This window comes from Sus scrofa, chromosome 3, assembly GCF_000003025.6.
Source record: "Sus scrofa isolate TJ Tabasco breed Duroc chromosome 3, Sscrofa11.1, whole genome shotgun sequence".
NCBI lineage: Eukaryota > Metazoa > Chordata > Mammalia > Artiodactyla > Suidae > Sus > Sus scrofa.
In genome coordinates this window covers 59693430-59711982 of record NC_010445.4, presented here as the reverse complement: position 1 = coordinate 59711982, position 18553 = coordinate 59693430, and the positions used below count along the sequence as shown (strand labels likewise).

The 18553-nt window shown below is 44.7% G+C and overlaps 1 protein-coding gene across 1 annotated transcript in view; it reads left to right on the top strand.

Annotated features, from left to right (window-relative positions):
- Positions 3546-18553, top strand: part of KCMF1 (potassium channel modulatory factor 1) — an 86437-nt gene continuing 71429 nt past the window's right edge. The window contains exon 1 of the mRNA XM_021087303.1: positions 3546-3689. Coding sequence (XP_020942962.1) covers positions 3674-3689 — 16 coding nt within the window. The 5' untranslated portion in view covers positions 3546-3673. The remainder of the gene's footprint in view (positions 3690-18553) is intronic.

The window sequence follows — 18553 nt, the reverse complement described above, 5'->3', positions numbered from 1 at the left end:
GTCCAATCGGAGCTGTAGCCACCGGCCTACACCAGAGCCACAGCAATGCGGGATCCGAGCCGCGTCTGCAACCTACACCACAGCTCACGGCAACGCCGGATGGTTAACCCACTGAGCAAGGGCAGGGACCGAACCCGCAACCTCATGGTTCCTCGTCGGATTCGTTAACCACTTCGCCACGACAGGAACTCCCAGAAGGCAGTTTTAATTGCAGGGCCTGACCTCTAGATGAACTGAGTAAATGTTTCCTCCAGTCATGAAAAACCCTAAAACAGGAGTTCCCGTCATGGCTCAGTGGTTAACAAATCTGACTAGGAACCATGAGGTTGCGGGTTCGATCCCTGACCTTGCTCAGTGGGTTAGGGACCAGCATTGCCGTGAGCTGTGCTGTAGGTCACAGATGCGGCTCGGATCTGGCGTTGCTGTGGCTCTGGCCTAGGCTGGTAGCAACAGCTCCATTTAGACCCCTAGCCTGGGAACCTCCATATGCTGAGGGTGAGGCCCTGGAAAAGACAAAAAAACCCCAAAATACAATACGGCTTACTCTTGTTATAACAGGAGAAAATATTATGGAGTTCAGCTCAGCTAGTTATGGATCTGGCATTGTCACTGCTGTGGCAAGGGTTGAACCTCTGGCCTGAGAACTTGCAAATGTTGCGGGTTTGGCCAAAAAAAAAGAAAAACAAAGAAAAAAAATTTATTTTCTAGTCAGTGTCTTCATTTTCTTACTTTTGCCTGACTGAAAACAAAACTGTCAAAGTTCTGAGATTTCCTTCAGCTTTAGACAGTCACCTGTATGCTCTTCACAGGTTTAGCTAACAATTCCCCAAACCTGAACAAACTGAACTTCTTTGCTTTTTAGGGCACCGGCAGCATATGGAGGTTCCCAGGCTAGCTAGGAGTGCAATCAGAGCTACAGCTCAGCCAGCCACAGCCATGCCAGATCCAAGCCGCATCTGTGAACTACACCACAGCTCACAGCAATGCCAGATCCTTAATCGACTGAGAAAGGCCAGGGATTGAACCTGAAACCTCAGGTCAGATTCGTTTCTGCTGCGCCACAAGGGGAACTTCACAACTAAACTCTGTACTTACTCTTGTTCCTTCCAGGAGTTGAGCAGTCAGCTCTCCTACCTGCCCCAGCATTTTGTCTGACTGCATTAATGATAATGCCTTAATCTCTGTAAGTTAATAGATTGACAGACATCATGTACTCATCACAAGACTATGAAAGGTTGTCTTCTTCACTTTTACAGGCCAAGAAATTAATGGTCCCTGGATCATACACACACACACACACAATACCATAAAATGCTTAGAAAGATGCTGGACAAGCATGGAGTAGAAGTCAGCTAGCCTTGTTTGAAGCCCTATTCCACCAGACCCCAATCGTGGCCTGGACGAACATCAACAACTGTGCTGGCTTGAATTCAGGCAAAAGCTCCATATCTGCATTGGAAATATTTCTTGTGACAGTCCTCGCTCAAATCCCAGTTTGTTTAAACCTTAGTTTGGCTGATACCTTGTTTATCATTAGTTACTACCAAATACAGCCCTTCTGTAGAGCTGAGCGACCTCATACCTCTTTCCTTGTCTTTAAGAGCTTCTAATATCTCTGAAATCAAGGAGCTTCTTAAAATCAGATTTAATGAAATATGGTAACAAACTGTTTTTACTGTGCTAGATATTTTATACACATTTTAGCACTTAACCCTGCAAATACCTGTTATTTTATTATTAATTTATCATCTGTAATCGTGCTCATTTTAAAATGGGTAAGTCAAGGCACAAAGAGGCTAAACCATTTGCTCCAGGTCACACAGCTAGTAATGGTGGACAGGAATAGAGTGATATCAAAGAAGCAGTACTTTAGAATGCAATTTCAGTAGACTTAGCCTAGGGGCACAGTTCTAGTTTATGCAATAATAATAATAATACACATATACGTATTTTCAAATGAAGGGTAAATTAAAACAACAGCCCAAGTCCTACTGTACAGCACAGCGAACTATATCCACTCTCTTGGGATATTACATGATGGAAGACAGGATGAGAAAAAGTATATATATGAACAGTTGGGTCACTATGCTGTACAGCAGAAACTGACACAACACTGTAAATCAACTACACACTTTAATAAAAATCAGCCCCAAACCAAACAAAAGACAAAGAAAAGGAGACTTGGAAAGATTAAAAAAGCTTGTCCAAGGTTACACAGAGGATATGAAAACCAAAATCCACGGCAAATCTGTCGTGACTCCAAAATGAATCTTTCCACCAAACCACACTACCAACTGCCACGTGGTAAGGGGCAGTATAAGTATTTGATAAATAATGCCTGAAACAAAGTTGACAAGGAAGAGGGTAATAATGTAAAAGAAAAGTGTAAAAGAGGTAAAAACGGTTAAGTAGTTTACAGACAGGAAAAAAGCTATCACACACATTAAACACACACACACACACACCCCCAACAGTTTTCAGAACAGTGCACTGAGGGTGAGCCAAGCTGCTGGAACAAACTTTGCGTGGGTCCTGCCCGACAGCCGGGCTGGCGGGAGAGAAGTCTTCGAAAGAGAGGGTACCCGAGGAGCTGGCCTTGAGGCACAGCAGCCAAGCCCGGCCTCCTCGAGGCTGGCCTCCCGCGCCCATACCCTCTCGACCGCGAGTCGCCAGGCCGAGCAAGACCGGACAACGCCCGGAGGCCAGCCGCTTTTTCCTTCAAGACTCCTGCCTTAAAAAGAAACACACACACATGGCCCCAACCGGACCGCAGTCTCTCCTCGGCGTCGGGGACTGCAGGGCCCTGCCCGCTGTCGACACGGCAGCCAAGCGCCCGAAGGCGGGAGCCCCTCGGGGTCGCAGCTCGCCGCCGAGAAGCATTCGCCGCCGTGGTCAGCCCGGCCCAACAGCGGGGCGGCCACGGCCCGGGCCCGGTTAAGCCCCAGGCTGGGCTGGGGGCGGTCCGGCGGCCCTCGGACCACGCGGGCCGGCCGTACCGGCAAGCCACGGACGCAGGCAGCCGGGCATTTCCTCTTCCTCCCTACGCGCTGCGCGGCGGCGCGGCGGCTGCCAGGCGGAGGCCCGGCTCGGGCGCCCGACCGCGGCCTGCCGGCGAGCGCGGGCAAACGCTGCACCCCGAGCCGCCGCCGCCGCCGCCGCGCCGCCTCCACGCCCTCCGACCGCGGGACTCCGGGCGGCTGGGCCCGGCGCGGGCAGCGAGAGGCGGGGCCGGCGTGCGGGCGGCGGAAGGAGGCGGAGGAGGAGGAAGAGGAGGAGGAGGAGGCGGCGGCCGGGAGCCGGGGGAGAGGGGCGGGGGGTGGGCCGGGGGAGGGGAGGAGCGGGATTTGCGGAGCGCGGCGCCGCAGCCGGGAGCCTGCGGGCCCGAGAGTGACCGAGTCACGGCGGGCGCCGGCGGAGCCGCGGCGTCGGACCCGCCTCCTGGAGGAGCTCAGCCCCGGCCAGGCCCGGCCCCATTCCCGCCCCGCGCCGCCTCCCCGCCGCCGCCGCCGCCGCCGCCGCCGCCGCGGGAGCGCTCCCCTGCCCACCCCGCCCCCGCGGCCGAGCCTGGGAGTCGAGTGGGAGTCGGCCGGCCGGCGCGGTCAGCGCCGGGACCCCGCGGGGGACACTGCAGCCGGAGCCCGGGAGGGGCCGCGCCGCCACCGTCTGAACTAGGATGTCCCGACATGAAGGTGAGAGGAGCCCCCGCCCCCACCCCACCGCCCGGGCCTCGGCCTACCCCGCCCGGGCCGGGCGCCGCAGAGGGCGGCCGGGAAGCGGCGGAGACTTCGGCCGAGCCCGAGCCGGGCCCGAGGGGCGCCGGGCCCGTGTGCGAGCGAGCGAGCGAGGGCGGAGAACCGCGGCGCCGCCGCCGCCGCCACGGCCGCTGCCGCCGCCACGGCCGCGGCCCTGAGCTGGGCCTGGTGCCGGAGGCGGGGCGGCCGGGCTGGCCGGAGGGTTTGCACTGTCATGGGGCGGGGGAGGGGGAGGGGAGGCGGCGGGGCCCGTTACCGGCGGGAGCCCGGCCCTCGGGACTGATACCGGACGCCGCGGCCCGCCCGGCTGGCCCCGGAGCCTCGGGGCCCCGGCGCGGCCTAGTGCTCCCTCCGTCCCGGAAGGGCTCGGCGCGGCCGCCGAGCGGGGCCGCGGACGGCGGCAGGAGACAGAGGAGCCGGCCCGGGACCCGGCGGGCGCGTCCCGTCGCCGGGAGACAACGGCGAGTGCCCCTGCCTGCTGGCGACCGCGGGCCGGGCGGGAAGGTTCTGTGGCCGGGGAACGGGAAGCCCCCGCTGCCTGGAGCCCGCCCCGGCCTCGCGGGTAGGCCTCGGTGCGTCCCTGGGCTCGGGTAACCAAGTTCCCGGGGCGGATCCGGCCCGGCCGGGCGAGCAAACTCCCTACTCGGTCACCAGGTCGGAGGGAGACGCGCTCACGGCCCGCTAAGGGCCTCTCGCCCGGCGTGCGCGATCTACCTAAGCCAGGTTTTGGTACATGACCACGGTGAGGTGTATTGGTGGTCAGGGGTCGTTTTGGACTTTGTTTTGCGATTTAAAAACATGATGGGGGTACAGTCGCAAATAAGCGGACGGCTCTAGCCTGGTCCTAGGACACAAAGAGAAAAAATGTTTAGGGCCAGTGTATAGGCGTTGAGCTGGGAAAAAATAAGTTAACTTCAATTTGCTGCCATATGGTTTAAGGGGGGGGGTGTTTTCTTTGTTTCACTACCACAGGTCTTTAAATAAAAAGTACTAGGAGACTTGGAGAAAAGTTTATCCTGGTAAGGTTAATGCAAGATCGTAGAAGTTGCTTGAAGATATTGTGTACTCTTGATGTTAAAATCCTGTATAGGTGATGTAGGAGTGGAGAAAGTTTAGTGAGTCAGATTCGTGTGTGCATCACACCGTTGGAAGGGAATTCTTAGGGAAATACAGCCCTTAGAATTTCTAGATTGAAAAAACTCAGACTGATCAAAATTATATTTAGAGCAAATATCAAGATTTGGATTACTAATTGTAATGTTTAGATTGACTCAGTATATTGTGTCCAAGGATTCTGTATTTTAAAGTCATGAAACTAATAGGAGACATGCTGTATTTTCTTCACTTACTGTGTCCAAGTGTTGGACCTTTTTAATAAGGTACATAGGCTCATAGAAATATTTAGAAGCCATGCCTGTTTTCCCATTTTTTTCCTATTTAATGGAAATACATTTCCTATCTTGTAATTTAAAATAAGTTGTAGTTAAAGTTATAATCAGAATTTAATTTGGGATATCAAAGTTTATCTTAGACTGTAGTTGTGTGTACATTGACTGCCTTCCAGACAAAATGAAAGTGAGCAATGGCTGCAGGCTCTCTTACTCATAAGAACTGGGAGAGTTAAAAATTATAGAATCATAGTAATGGAAGAAGAGTGTTTCAGACTCATTCTCCTGTTTAAGAAAGTATCCAGGTACACCCAAACTAAGTATTTTAATTGAATGATGTCCCAGGAAGATTTTTTTTACACTCAGTAATCTTCTAGAGTAATTAAAATCCCATTCTTGAATGTAACACAAATTCTGTAATTTAAGCCCCTTTCCCCTTATTTGGTCATATGGAAAGCCATGTGGTCATGAAACTTACTTTTAGTTACTTGTATATTAGGGAGCCTCAGCACATGCATAGCACACCTTTTCTGATAACTTACAAAGTGACAAATGTTTCTGGAAAAGGAATGTCCCTATAATATATCAGTTTAAGTCTTATAGCACAGTATTTAACAAGGGATTACTTTTTAAGGGTTTAGTTTATGGCCTGAGCAGGAACAGCAATCTTATTAAGAATCACATTTAATTCATTAGATAAATATTTTGTGCAAATTTAGTTTGTTGCCAATTATTTTCATCAGTAGGAATTTAGCCTATCAACAAATGTAGAGTTGGACTCCCTCGGTACTGTAGTTCTTTTCTCATCCTTTTTTCTTTGGGCCAGCTAATCCTATTTCTTTAGTGGTATGATTTGTGAGCTCTTTTAATCATCTGTCCATCTCCAAATTCTCTGTAGTTCTCATTTTTCTCAGTAGTGTCACCCAGAACTGTTCTGCCTGTAATGTTGTGCTTGCATTGTGCTTCCTTTTCAGTGCCTTCTTTGTGCATGCAATTTGTTACTTTGTCTTTGGCCCTATCCTAATGAGTTGCACTGTGTTATATACATTGATGTAACTTTGGACAGAACAGCCCCAAGATGGACATCTCTCAAGCTTAGAGTCTGTACCTTATGAAGCAGTGGACTAACTCAGAAATCAGATGCAGGTGGGAGCACGGAGAAATCTTCTAGCCAGAGGTCACCATGCTTTTTACTGTTAAGGGCCAGGTAGTAACTATCTTAGGCTTGGCAAGCTATAAGGTCTCTGTCTGCTCTGCCGTTGTAGTGAAAAAGCAGCTGCAGACAACATGTAATGAATGAGCACAACTGTATTCCAATGAAAACTTTATGGAATGGACATTTGAATTTCATAAAATTTTCATGTGTTATGAAATGTGATTCTTCGTCTTAACATTTAAAAAGTAAAAACCCATTCCTAGCTTGCAGGTTGTACAAACACAGGAGGGGGTCAGATCTGGCCCATTTTGGCCTATAGCCTGTAATTTGCCTACTTTTTTTTTGGTCTTTTGTCTTTTTAGGGCCATACCCGAGGCATATGGAGGTTCCCAGGCTAGGGGTCAAATCGGAGCTGTAGCTGCTGGCCTACACCACAGCCACAGTCACAGCAGCAGCAAGGTGGGATCTGAGCTACGTCTGTTACCTACACCACAGCTCGTGGCAATGCAAGATCCTTAACCCACCAGGGATCGAACTGTCGTCCTCATGGATACTCGTTGGGTTTGTTAACCACTGAGCCACAATGGGAACTCCTAATTTGCCTACTTTTGCTATGGACTAGAGCTTTAGAGATGATGGAACTGAGATTGTTGGGGGTCCAGAGAGGGCCCTCTCTCCTTGGTATCACGTTATTTCCTTTGGGCAGTGGAGGGTGAGTCGCTGGGCTGAATCAGTTCTGTACCTGTTTCCAGCCGTATCATGTAGATTGGGGTAGAAGTCATTGTTCCCGAGGGATGGGAAACTCCCCACCTTCTCAAACCCTGTCTGAATGGAGATGGCAGTACTTTACATTAATTAAGCCTCCTATTTGCCAGCCAGACTTTTCCAATCAGAATTCCAGGGTCTCTTTTAATTCACTCTATAAGGTTCCTGTCATGTCATTTTACAACATCTGTGCCTGGTCACTTTACATTCACCATACCAACACCGTCTGGTTCCATTTTATACACAGTGAAGTCAATCATTTTCTACTTTATTATTATTTTTATTTTTTGTCTATTTAGGGCTGCACCTGTAGCTTATGGAGGTTTCCAGGCTAGGGGTTGAATCAGAGCTATAGCTGCTGGCCTACACCACAGCCACAGCAAAGCAAGAACCGAGCTGAATCTGCGACCTACAACCAAGGCTCATGGCAACGCCAGATCCTTAACCCACTGAGCAGGCCCAGGGATGGAAACTGCGTCCTCATGGATGCTAGTCAGATTTGTTTCCGCTGAGCCATGATGGGAACTCCCTTCAACTTTATTTGTGAGAGTGTTTTTTAAATGTTTCACTATGTATTTCTTTTAAATATGTTTAAAATATAACTATGTTATTTAGAGCTTAAAATCCATTTCATAGCTTTGTGGATTAAAAAAAACCCATCAAATTACTCACTGCTTATTAGCTAAAATGAAATTATGAATGTCCTTACATGAATTGGAGCATAACTGATTATCTCCAGTTAGGAATACATGTATTACCTTAAATTATTCAACCTTTTTTCTTTCTCTACTGTGTATAATGCACTGGACTTGGTGTGAAGAACGTGGGCATGAATGAATGAGACACAGCTCCTCACCTTAAATCTGGTGGGGAAAACACATGGGTACACAGATTCTCCAGTATGGTTGGTGTCACAGCAATGCCAGATCCTTAACCCCCTGAGACAGGCCATAAGGAAGGGATCAACAAATTGATGACAAAATAATTACCAACTTTTTTCTTACTAACGTTGCCCAGTTTCAGAGAGGGTGATTTCTAACTTTGCTTCTTGAATGCTCTCCTAGGTTTTTTGTGGCTACTCTTAATTTTAGATTAAATGATTTGAAATTTTGGATTAAATGGTTTGAGATTTCAAGTCGAGTTCTTATCTCTACCTGCTTTTTGAAGATTTCCTATGTAAAAATAAATGGACAAGTGATCATATAGGATGTTATTCCCTGAAGCATCTGATACTGTTTACTTTCAAAATGTAAATACAAGAGTAGGCAGGTCATTACTCTACTTTTTGAAAGTTGTACAATCTTTTGAAATTGTACCACTCTTTTGTTAGTAAAATTGAAATTTTGTCTTCTCTAAAAAATGTTATTTGATGCTAAAAATGTACATGTAGACAGTCCCAGAGTGAACTGCAATAATTTCGTTTTCAAGATTTGGGGACTGCAAAGCCAGGATTGGCAATTAGCATGTGATTTTAATGTGGTGATTTTTGCCTTCCTGTGGCAGAGTAAATTGACTCCCACTGAAAAGATTTTTGCCATCATGTCAGTTTTATGATCTGTTAAAAGATTATGACATTCTTACTTAAAACTTTGTCAATTTCAATAAAGGATAGATAAGAATGTAAATATTTTCATTTCTGGGGTCTCGGATTTCATGATTTTGTATGGTGTTGATTTTAAATCCCATTTTCCACGTATATTGACATTATACATGGAAACGTATAAAGCGAGACTACAGCTTGCTTCTCTTTTTAAACTAGAAATTTAATTTGGAAGAAATTCCTTTTAGTCTTGGAATTTTAAGATGTATTAGCAGTAGTCTTGTTTAAAGATTGAAAACTTTTTCACAGTGGAAAATTAGGAAATTTCTGATGTGAAGTGACCAAACAAATCATTCGCATTAGGCTTGCAACATTTCAGAGGAGAAATCCATGCCCTTCTGAGTCATAACTTCATTTTCAAAAACATTTATAACATCTATCATATACATTTGCTTCAGTTTGGATTTTTTTTTTAGACTGGGGGTTCCAAAAGTTTTTGTGATGATTAAAGGATCATTGGGTTATCCTAAAAATAGTGTTTTTTATTTCATTATAAATATTGCTGTGGGGCTACATTCATGAATATGGAAACATTTCCTACCTTTCATACTCATAAATTCTAAAAGTAATGGTATCTGTAATTAATACCTTTGTTAATAAAAGTTTAATTTCATGTTAATTTTATTTTATTTTTTGTTGCTTTTTAGGGCGCACCCACGCTGCATATGGAAGTTCTCAGGCTAGGGGTTGAATCGGAGATGCAGCTGCTGGCCTACATCACAGCCACAGCAATACCAGATCCTTAACCCACTGAGCAGGGTAAGGATAGAACCCATGTCCTCATGGATACTAGTCGGATTCGTTTCCGCTGCACCACAATGGAAACTCCTCATGTTAACTTTAGTGTTGTGCTAGGAGCCATGATGTTTCATTTCCTTAAAACGATAAGCTACTCTTTTTTTCAGTCACTGAAGTTATTTATCTATTTATTTATTGTCTTTTTCCCTTTTCTAGGGCCACTCCCATGGCATATGGAGGTTCCCAGGCTAGGGGGTCTAATCAGAGCTGTAGCTGCAGGCCTACACCACAGTCAGAGCAATGCCAGATCCTTAACCCACTGAGCAAGGCCATGGATCAAACCCCCAACCTCATGGTTCCCAGTCAGATTTGTTAACCACTGAGCCATGACGGGAACTCCTGGAGTTATTTATTAAAACTGAGCAAAGAGCCCCTAAAAGATATCCAGATCAGAGCACTTTTTAAATGTGGTAATTTTTATATATTATCTGTGTCCTGATTGATGTTGGTGATAATGGATAAGGCAGAAGTTTCCTGAGGGAACACATTACCTAGATTCCATGGGAAGGAAGTGAGTGGTCAAGAAAAGAGAGGGTGTTTGGGGGATGGTAAGCTCAAGACCAGGAGGGTGATGGCAGAAGAAAGTGAGGCAGGAGTAGACATGAAGCTTGGAAATGATCTGTAGCCACAGGGAGTCAGAAACAAAAAACCAACACTCATGCTGATGAAATGTCTTAGGACTTGGGTACCAGGAGGTGAAAACTCAGTGTCCTTGGAAACTAGCAAGAGATGAATTGCCTTGTTAGGCACTTTCCAGGGTGCCCTGCTGCCTTTCTCACCGCCCTCCCATGGTATTTGTTAATCGTTGTTTTTAGCTAGTGACAAAGCAGAGTGTGAGTCCGTCTAGCTCATGTATGTGGTCCTTTTCTCTCTTCATGGCTGCAATATCAACCAGCAGTCCAGCAGACTTTGCCAGAAGCCACAAGGGGTATCAGGGAGAGAGTATGGGTGGATCTTTGCAGATGTATCACTGCTGTGAGAAAGAACCAATAGAGTAAGCAGTGAGATCCCGCTGTATAGCACAGAGAACTGTATCTAGTCACTTGTGATGGAACATGGTGGAAGATAATGTGAGAGAAAGAATATATGTATGTATGATTGCATCGCTTTGCTGTCCAGAAGAGATTGACAGAACACTGTAAGTCACCTATAATGGAAAAGGTAAAAATCATTTAAAAAAAAAAAAAAAGAACCAACTGAAATTACAAGAATGGGTCAGTCAAGTCACCTTGAGCTTGGAGGGACCCACAGTAAGTGGGTGAAGCCTCTTGACGTCATGACTAATTAGGTTTGTACATTGTGTATGTGTATGTGTATTTTCCTTCTCTTGCTAGTCTCAGTGCCAGTGTCATGAACATTAGAATTTTCCATGGTCAGGGAGTTCCCGTCGTGGCGCAGTGGTTAACGAATCCGACTAGGAACCATGAGGTTGCAGGTTCGGTCCCTGCCCTTGCTCAGTGGGTTAACGATCCGGTGTTGCCGTGAGCTGTGGTGTAGGTTGCAGACGCAGCTCGGATCCCGCGTTGCTGTGGCTCTGGCGTAGGCCGGTGGTGGCTACAGCTCCGATTCAGCCCCTAGCCTGGGAACCTCCATATGCCGCGGGAGCGGCCCAAGAAATAGCAACAACAACAACAACAAAAAAAAGACAAAAGACAAAAAAAAAAAAAAAAAAAAAGAATTTTCCATGGTCAGAGGATCTTCATTCAGAGAGCCACTTTAGATGCTAACTTGGTGAATTGACTATTAGAACAGTCACGAGGTATATTCGACTGTAATTTAGTTTTGGCTTTGACTTTTGTTTCTTTTGTTCCTTAAGACTCTGCCGCCCTCCCTGCCCACTCAGCAAAGTTAAGTCCCTTCAGTAGCAGTCCTGCCTCATTCTCCAGGCATTTTTTTATGCTGTAATTGTTTACTTGTCTGTCTGCCCCACAAACTACCTGAGGGGTAGGTGTTGTGTCACACTTATTTGTACCCTCCCACCTAGCCAAGTGTCTGGCCTTTGGGAGGCCCAGGGAACATCTGTGGGTGATTGTTAGAGATGTTATTAATACTTGTCTTAAAAATTGTGAGACTGGAAGACGCTCTTCTGTTTTTATCTGGGGGAACTGGTTAAGAGGGAGAGAGATTGTAGGAAAGACAACTGGGAACTTTCATAGAAGTAAGAGGGGATGAATAAACTATGTACATAGAATGAAAGTAGGGTAGCCGACTCTGGGGGGAATGGCCTGGGATTTAGACTCCAGGTACTGTTTTGTTCTTCTGGCGCTGGTTTCAGATTAGCTGGTTATGGGTTCTGCGTAGTAATTGTGTGTGAGTTTTCTGGCTCATCAGTCATTCATTCAGCGAGTATGTATGGCCTACCTACTCAGGTTCCACTCAGAGTCACTCCAGAGCTTGCCGCAGGTTGTTGACCCTTGCTGTAGGATGCCAATATTCAGTGGGTTAGACACACATTTGGGAATTAAATGCTTTCCTGTTGGATAGGTTGTGGCTCTTTTCCAGTGTGCTCAAATTAGTCCTTGAAGTTTATATTTTATGACAGGGTAACTAAATCATGCAAATGTTTCAATGTTTTGGCAATGTTTGCACCCTCCCCCCTTTTTAAGCTTATTTTCATTCAGGTTTCACAATCACTTCTAATTCTGTCCAGCAGTACATTTCTTTCTTTAACACTATTATCCTTAGACTGAAACACACATCTGCATAGGTAAATATCTTTTTAATCCTTAGAAAAGAGCTCAAAGGATTAAACATTTACTTTTTGTCTTCAGTATAATTTTTTGCAAAGTCCTAATGGTTGTATAGCAAGTATTGGAGTATCTAGACTCAACTTTATTCAGTTATTCTTCCTCAGCCAGCATTCTCCTTCGGTGTTCTCTGTGATTGTAGAGGTTTGGCAGCACAAGCAAATGAGAAGCTTTCCAAATCAGGAGTTAGGGCATTGAAGTCAAATGGGCAGAGATTATATAAAGGAGTGTTACGGATGCGTCCCTTCTCTGCAAGATGAAAGACTTATATGCTGGGAGCTAGGGGGTGGTTGGGTGTTGGGAACCAGGTAGTTTTCATCATCAGAGAGCTTATGTTCATCCCTGTTAACACTGCTGGGAATACTGACACAGTTAACTGCAATTGGAAATGAATGTAAACTGTTGATATGTTTGTATAGCTGTAGATATGGATATACATTAGTAGTCACAGAGATGGGACCAGTCTTACTTTCCCTAGGAAGAATGGTGATTAGAACCTTGAGGTTACAGTGGATGGGCAGCTGCCCTATGGTGATCCTGTATTAGGCCAAGATCCAAGGATATTTACTCCTGTCAGACATACTGCATATCTTCATGCCATTCATTGTTCCATGTCATTTTCTGCAAGCATTTTAGAAATCACCCAAAGGAAGAGGAGATAAGCTGATCTACTTGCCAGAGTTGGGGTACACTATCACACTGTCTTGATAGAAATCTAATACAAGTGAAATGTAATTTTAAATTCTCTGGTAGGTACAGTAACAAAATTAAGGAGGTCAAATTAATTTTAGTAATTTAATGTTTTAACCCAATGGACAAAATAACATTTCAGCATATAATCAATATACAAATTAATGAGGTACTTTTACACTCTTTCTTGCTTTCAAAGCTGTAAAAATCTAGTGTATATTTCACCCATAACACATTGAATGCTAAATGTTCATTAAAAATACCTGGTCTTAGTTGAGAAGCACTTTAGGTTCATACCTGGGGTGTCTGCTAATTCATCTTTTGATCATATACGTCTCTTTTTGTAAGTACTTGTCGATGGAGTATTGCCATCATCTACTTACCAGACTATTCATTAACATTCTGGATTTGTGCTTTCTGAATTTCTCTCCTGAGCCAGATTTTACCTTACTTTTTCACCCTAAAATTATTTTTAACCTACTTTAGCTGCATATTACCATCACAATAGAAACCCACTTTAAAAACAGCTACAAATGTATATAAACTCTAATCCCTTTGTGGGCTGTTCAGGTTGATGAGGTGTAAGTAATGGCTTGGGGGTGATTGTAATGTGACTTTGGGGGGTTATTTTAAAGTCCCCTGTGTTGACAAGTGTAGAATTTGTAAAAACTGTTACTAGTCCATTGCAGGTTCTGTTATGGTGAATCCTTCATTTGTAGAAAGTGACCCCTAGGCTTGGTAATTTATTGTAGATGTATTTCATTGTAATGAGATTAGATCTCTAGCATCCATCTTCAAAAGCCTCCTGGCATCTAACAATACAAAGACAGGTGGTTATGATTCTTCTTTAAAGTATTTTTAAGGAAACTGATAATGGAGCTAATACTCAGCCCAACATCAAGGTAAGCCACCCATTGGTGACTTCTCTCTTTTACCTGTTTGGCTTATTGTTTGAGCCAGTTAAAACTAGATAGGCAAGTAAAGTTAGAGTGTTTGAAAGACAGTCTGTTAAAAATTAAAGACCTAATGTTTTTCTGTCTTCATTTTACTGGAGCAGCAGTTCTACTGAGCAGTCAGTTTTATGGCTCTCCCCCCCACCCCCTTAAATCCTTCTCTAGGCAGATCACTGGAACATCGGGAATTTGTTGCTCTTCTTCTTTTTTTTTTTTTAAAGATAGTAAAAAAAAAAATGCTGGTACTGTTGTTTTGGGGTGCTCTTATCTGTGGTTCTTAATGTATGGTTCAGGACCAGTGGTATCAGCATCACCTGGGAACTTACTGGAAATGCAGATTCTTGGATTCTACCTTAGTCCTACTGAATCAGAACTTCTAGGAGTGGGGCCCAGGGTGTTTTAACAGGCTCCTACCTGAACCCATGTATAACCAAAAGCATGTTTTTGTGTGTGAGGTGGTTATTCCTGGAGATAGGCACACAGTGGTTGTGGGACTGTTTTTCATGGTATGATGCTAACTAAATGGAAATAAAACTGATGACCTTGGCCTTATTCTTGAATATCATGCTCTTGTCACCTGAGAAGGTGTAGAGGAAGCATAGCTCCCTACTCCAGACTAATTCTATTTGTTTAATTACTCAACACATATTTATTGACTGTGTGCCTGGGGTTGGGCACTATTCTGGCCACAGGAAAACCATATGAACAAAACAGAGAGGCTTCCCATCCCTCTGACACTCACACTCTATTTAGATGAACCATCGCAGGGGTGTATGGCCTTGGAGGCAAACCTGGCCCACAACCTGTTTTGGTAAATAAAGTTTTGTTGGAACACAACACATGTCCTCATCTCCCAATTGTCTAAGCTGCTTTGTGCTACAGTAGCAGAGTTGAGTAGTTGTGACAGAGAAAGCTGAACATATTTACTATGCGGCCTTTTTGCAGAAAAAGTTTGTGGATCCCTGGGAAAGACTATAAAAGAATAAATAGGTAATAGATTGTTAGGAGGTGACAAGTGTTGTGAGAACCCATAGGGCAGGTAAGGGAATAGAGGGTGGAGCCTGTTTTAGATACTGTGCTCAGGGAGAGCCTTTCTGAAGATGGAACTTTAAAAACAAAACAAAACAAAACAAAAAACTTGAATTAAATGAAGGACACATAAAGGAGGGAACAGCAGGTACAGAGTTCCTGGAGTGTTCTGGGCACAGTGGTAAGGCCACAGTGGCTGAAGGAGAGTGACTGGGAGGAAGGAGTGGGAAGTGAAGTCTGTGTAGCCGGGGCCAACTCCTGCATACCTTGTGTTGTGGGCTGAGGTGAGGACTGTTGAACCGTGAGTGCTCTGAGAAATTTGTTGTGGAAGCCCTTCTGTAGAGAGGTCTTTTGGGCTGTCTACGACAGAGACTGGAAACTAAATACCTAATATAGCACATTCCAGCATTTCCAAGAAACATTTCTTTACCACCTTTCCCCTACAGTCATCACTCTAGGGGTGTCCACTGGGTGAGAGAACGGTAGGATGTAGAGTGCAGAGCTAAGAAAACCTGAGAGTGTTGGAGAGGAGTAGGTGGGACAGCCCCAAGGAGGCCAGGGTTTCCAGAGTAGAAGACCTCCATATGTAAGGTTTGACTTCCCATTCGGTGTGAGAAGTCTGTTTTCTGTAAAAGAAGGATGCTAATTAATGCCTCTTTGGCCTCTTTCCAAGGGTGGTTGTGGAGACAAAAAGCCAGCACATACAAGAATGTTTTCTAAGTTAGATAAAGCACTACACAGATGTAGGGTGATGGTATTTTTATTATGGGGGATAGATAAGATTAGAAAGGAAGACTGGAGCAAGGTGGACAGGAGAGGATTTTGAATGCCACACTAAGGATGGTCTTTTCCTTATTCCATATTCCATATAGATTATGGGATGGAAGAGTGGGTAGCACATCAGAAGTTTTAAGCAGAGAAAGGGCACGAAAAAGAGTTGCGTGTTTTAGGAAGATTAGTGTGTGTGTGTGTGTGTGTGTGTGTGTGTGTGTGTGTGTGTCGCGGGGGGGGGTAGGTTGGTGTCTGTGGCAGGGACCAGTTAGAGGCTCTTTGGCAAAATGAGCTTGAAGTTAAAAAGGACCTGAATCAGTCAATGACATTAGGAACAAAAAGGAAAAGGATGACTTGAGGTAAAATCTCATTACAAGAGAGCAAGGACTAAAATATCATTTCAGGAAAACCAGCCAGGGTGCTGGAAGGATCACAGGTTCTTCTAGTAAGTGGAGAAAATGGGAAGGGAGCGGCAAGGAAAAGATGGGGAAAAGAATAATTTTCAGTTTTGACATTTTGAAGTTAAGGTGATGGTAGGCCACTGGGTATAAATCAGGAGTTGAGAAATACCACAATGAAGCTCAGGAGAGAGATGCTGGCTAGAAAACAGAATTTTATAGCCCCTACACTGAAGCCTGGAGGTTGGCTAGATTTCTAAGGAAGAAAGCATCTAGAGAAGGGAGGATCAGAGGGCTCAGAAAGAACCAGGATTGTGATGTGACTTGGAAGCCACAGAGGCCCGTTCTTGCCATTCTTGTCATGCAAGTACTGACTCCTTTAGATGTAGGCGTCTTTGAATAGGAGTGATGAAGAGGTGGGAAGGGGGAGAAACTAATTCTAACCAAGCATCTGCTATAGTAATAGTAGTATTTATTGAGTGCTTACTATCTGTGAGGCACTGTGCTCAGCATTTCACATGTACCAAGTCATTTATTTCTCATTAACAGTCCCGTGAGGTGTATATTATTATCCCAGTTTTATGGATAAGGAAATTGACATACTGACAAATTGAGTACCTCGCCCAAGGTCACGTAGTCTGTGATGGAGCTGGAATTCAGATCAGCCTGGGACTGATTATTAAGTCCTTGGGGTTCTTAACATTAAGCTATGCTTTCTTTGTACCAGGCACTTTACAAACTGGTTCCTACAGCAAAGACCTCAATTAAAAGGCTTAGTAAAATTTCCTAACAACCCAGCAAGATGTTATTCTGTTTTACAAATTAAGAATTTCAGAGAGGTTAGCTTATTTGTCCTGGGTCATGCAGGCAGTAACTCAGTTCTCTCAGGAACCAAATATTTCATTCAGAGGTTAGTAAACTTTCTGTACAGGGCTAGATGGCAAGTATGACTTTGCAGGCCATATGGTCTCTACTGCAGCTACTCCATTCTGCTGTCATGGTATGAAAGCAGCTGTAAGACTAAACATAAACAGATGAGCATGGGTGATCCAATAAATCTTTATTTGTGGACACTGAAATTTGAATTTCATATAATTTTCAGGCATCCCTGAATATTATTCTTTTTAAATTTTTCTTTTCTAAACTTTTTTAAAACATAAAAACTATTCTTTGCTTGCAGGCTCCACAAAAACAGGTGGTGAGCCAGATTTGGCCTGTGAGCCATGGTTTGCTGACTCCTGCATTAATCCATTCATTCAATAAATATGTATTGAATACCTTCTCTATATGGAAACATTGTGTTGGGAACTGGGAAAGAAAAACAAAGGGAGTTCCAGCCTTCTGAGATGAGACCAGTAGTTAGATGTAATACAGTGTAGGATGAACTCTAATGCATTTATACTTAGAAGGTATAGTGAAGGAACAGATATGACAGGCTTCTCAGTTTCATGAATGAATCTGTGAAGTCATCTTGAAAAGAGTCATATATTTGAGCTGTGTGTGATGTTGGGGAGAGTATCCCATGGAAAGAGACATGAGCAGAAAGAGTTTTACTTTGAGGGGAGGAATAATAATAAAAACAAATTTAACATTATTTGAGCAGGAGGGGAGGAGCTAATGCCAGGAGATGAACCTTGTCAGTAGAGTAATGGAGAGTGAGTTTGTGGGAAATTTTAAACCGGTATGATTTTCATATTCTAGAAGGAAATGCTCTGAAGGATGGATTTACCGCATGGAGGGGCTGGGGGGTGTGGACAAATTAGTTACCACAGGATAAAATAATTGCCATACCAAGTACAAATAGGAGACCTATTTGGTGATTGGTTAGGCATGGTGATTTTGGAATAATGAAAAGTCTAGGAAAACTCTGGTTTTTGGCTTGATCAGTTGGGCAGTGATGTTCATCAAGATGCATATTTAGGACAGAGAAGCATGCTTTGAGGGTGAAGGGTGGGAAGCAAGGAAAAGAGAAGTGACTTCCATTTGTAGCATGTTGGGTTTGAGGTACCTGCTGGGATAGCCAAGTGAAGAGGTCCAGGGGCAATCGAACATGTGGGTCTGGAGTGCAAGAGGAAGAGAACTGAGCTGGGATACATCCATAGTGGTGGAGTTGATTGCTCAGTGACAGTGAGAACATAGAGATTAAGAAGATGAGGACACTGCTCATTAAGTCTTTGGGAACACTTAATGTTTAAGGAGTAGGAGACTGAAGGGAAGAGCCTGGAGAGTTTGAGAATCAGGAGAGAGAGCATTGTTGCTGAAACTTAGGAAGGTGATTTTCTGGAAGGAGGATATGTCCAGTATTGCTGCAGAGAGGTCGGAAAGGAATGAAGTGTTCTTTGGCTGGGACTGTTGGAGTGAGGAAGGTTATGGAACTTAATGAGCCCTTTCCGAGGCATAGGCTAGAGCCCAGATTGCAGTGTGTTCAGCCCTGAATGAATAGGAAGAACTGGGAACACTACCTAAAGATTCAGCTGTGAAGGAAGAGAGAGATGTCTGTAGCTAA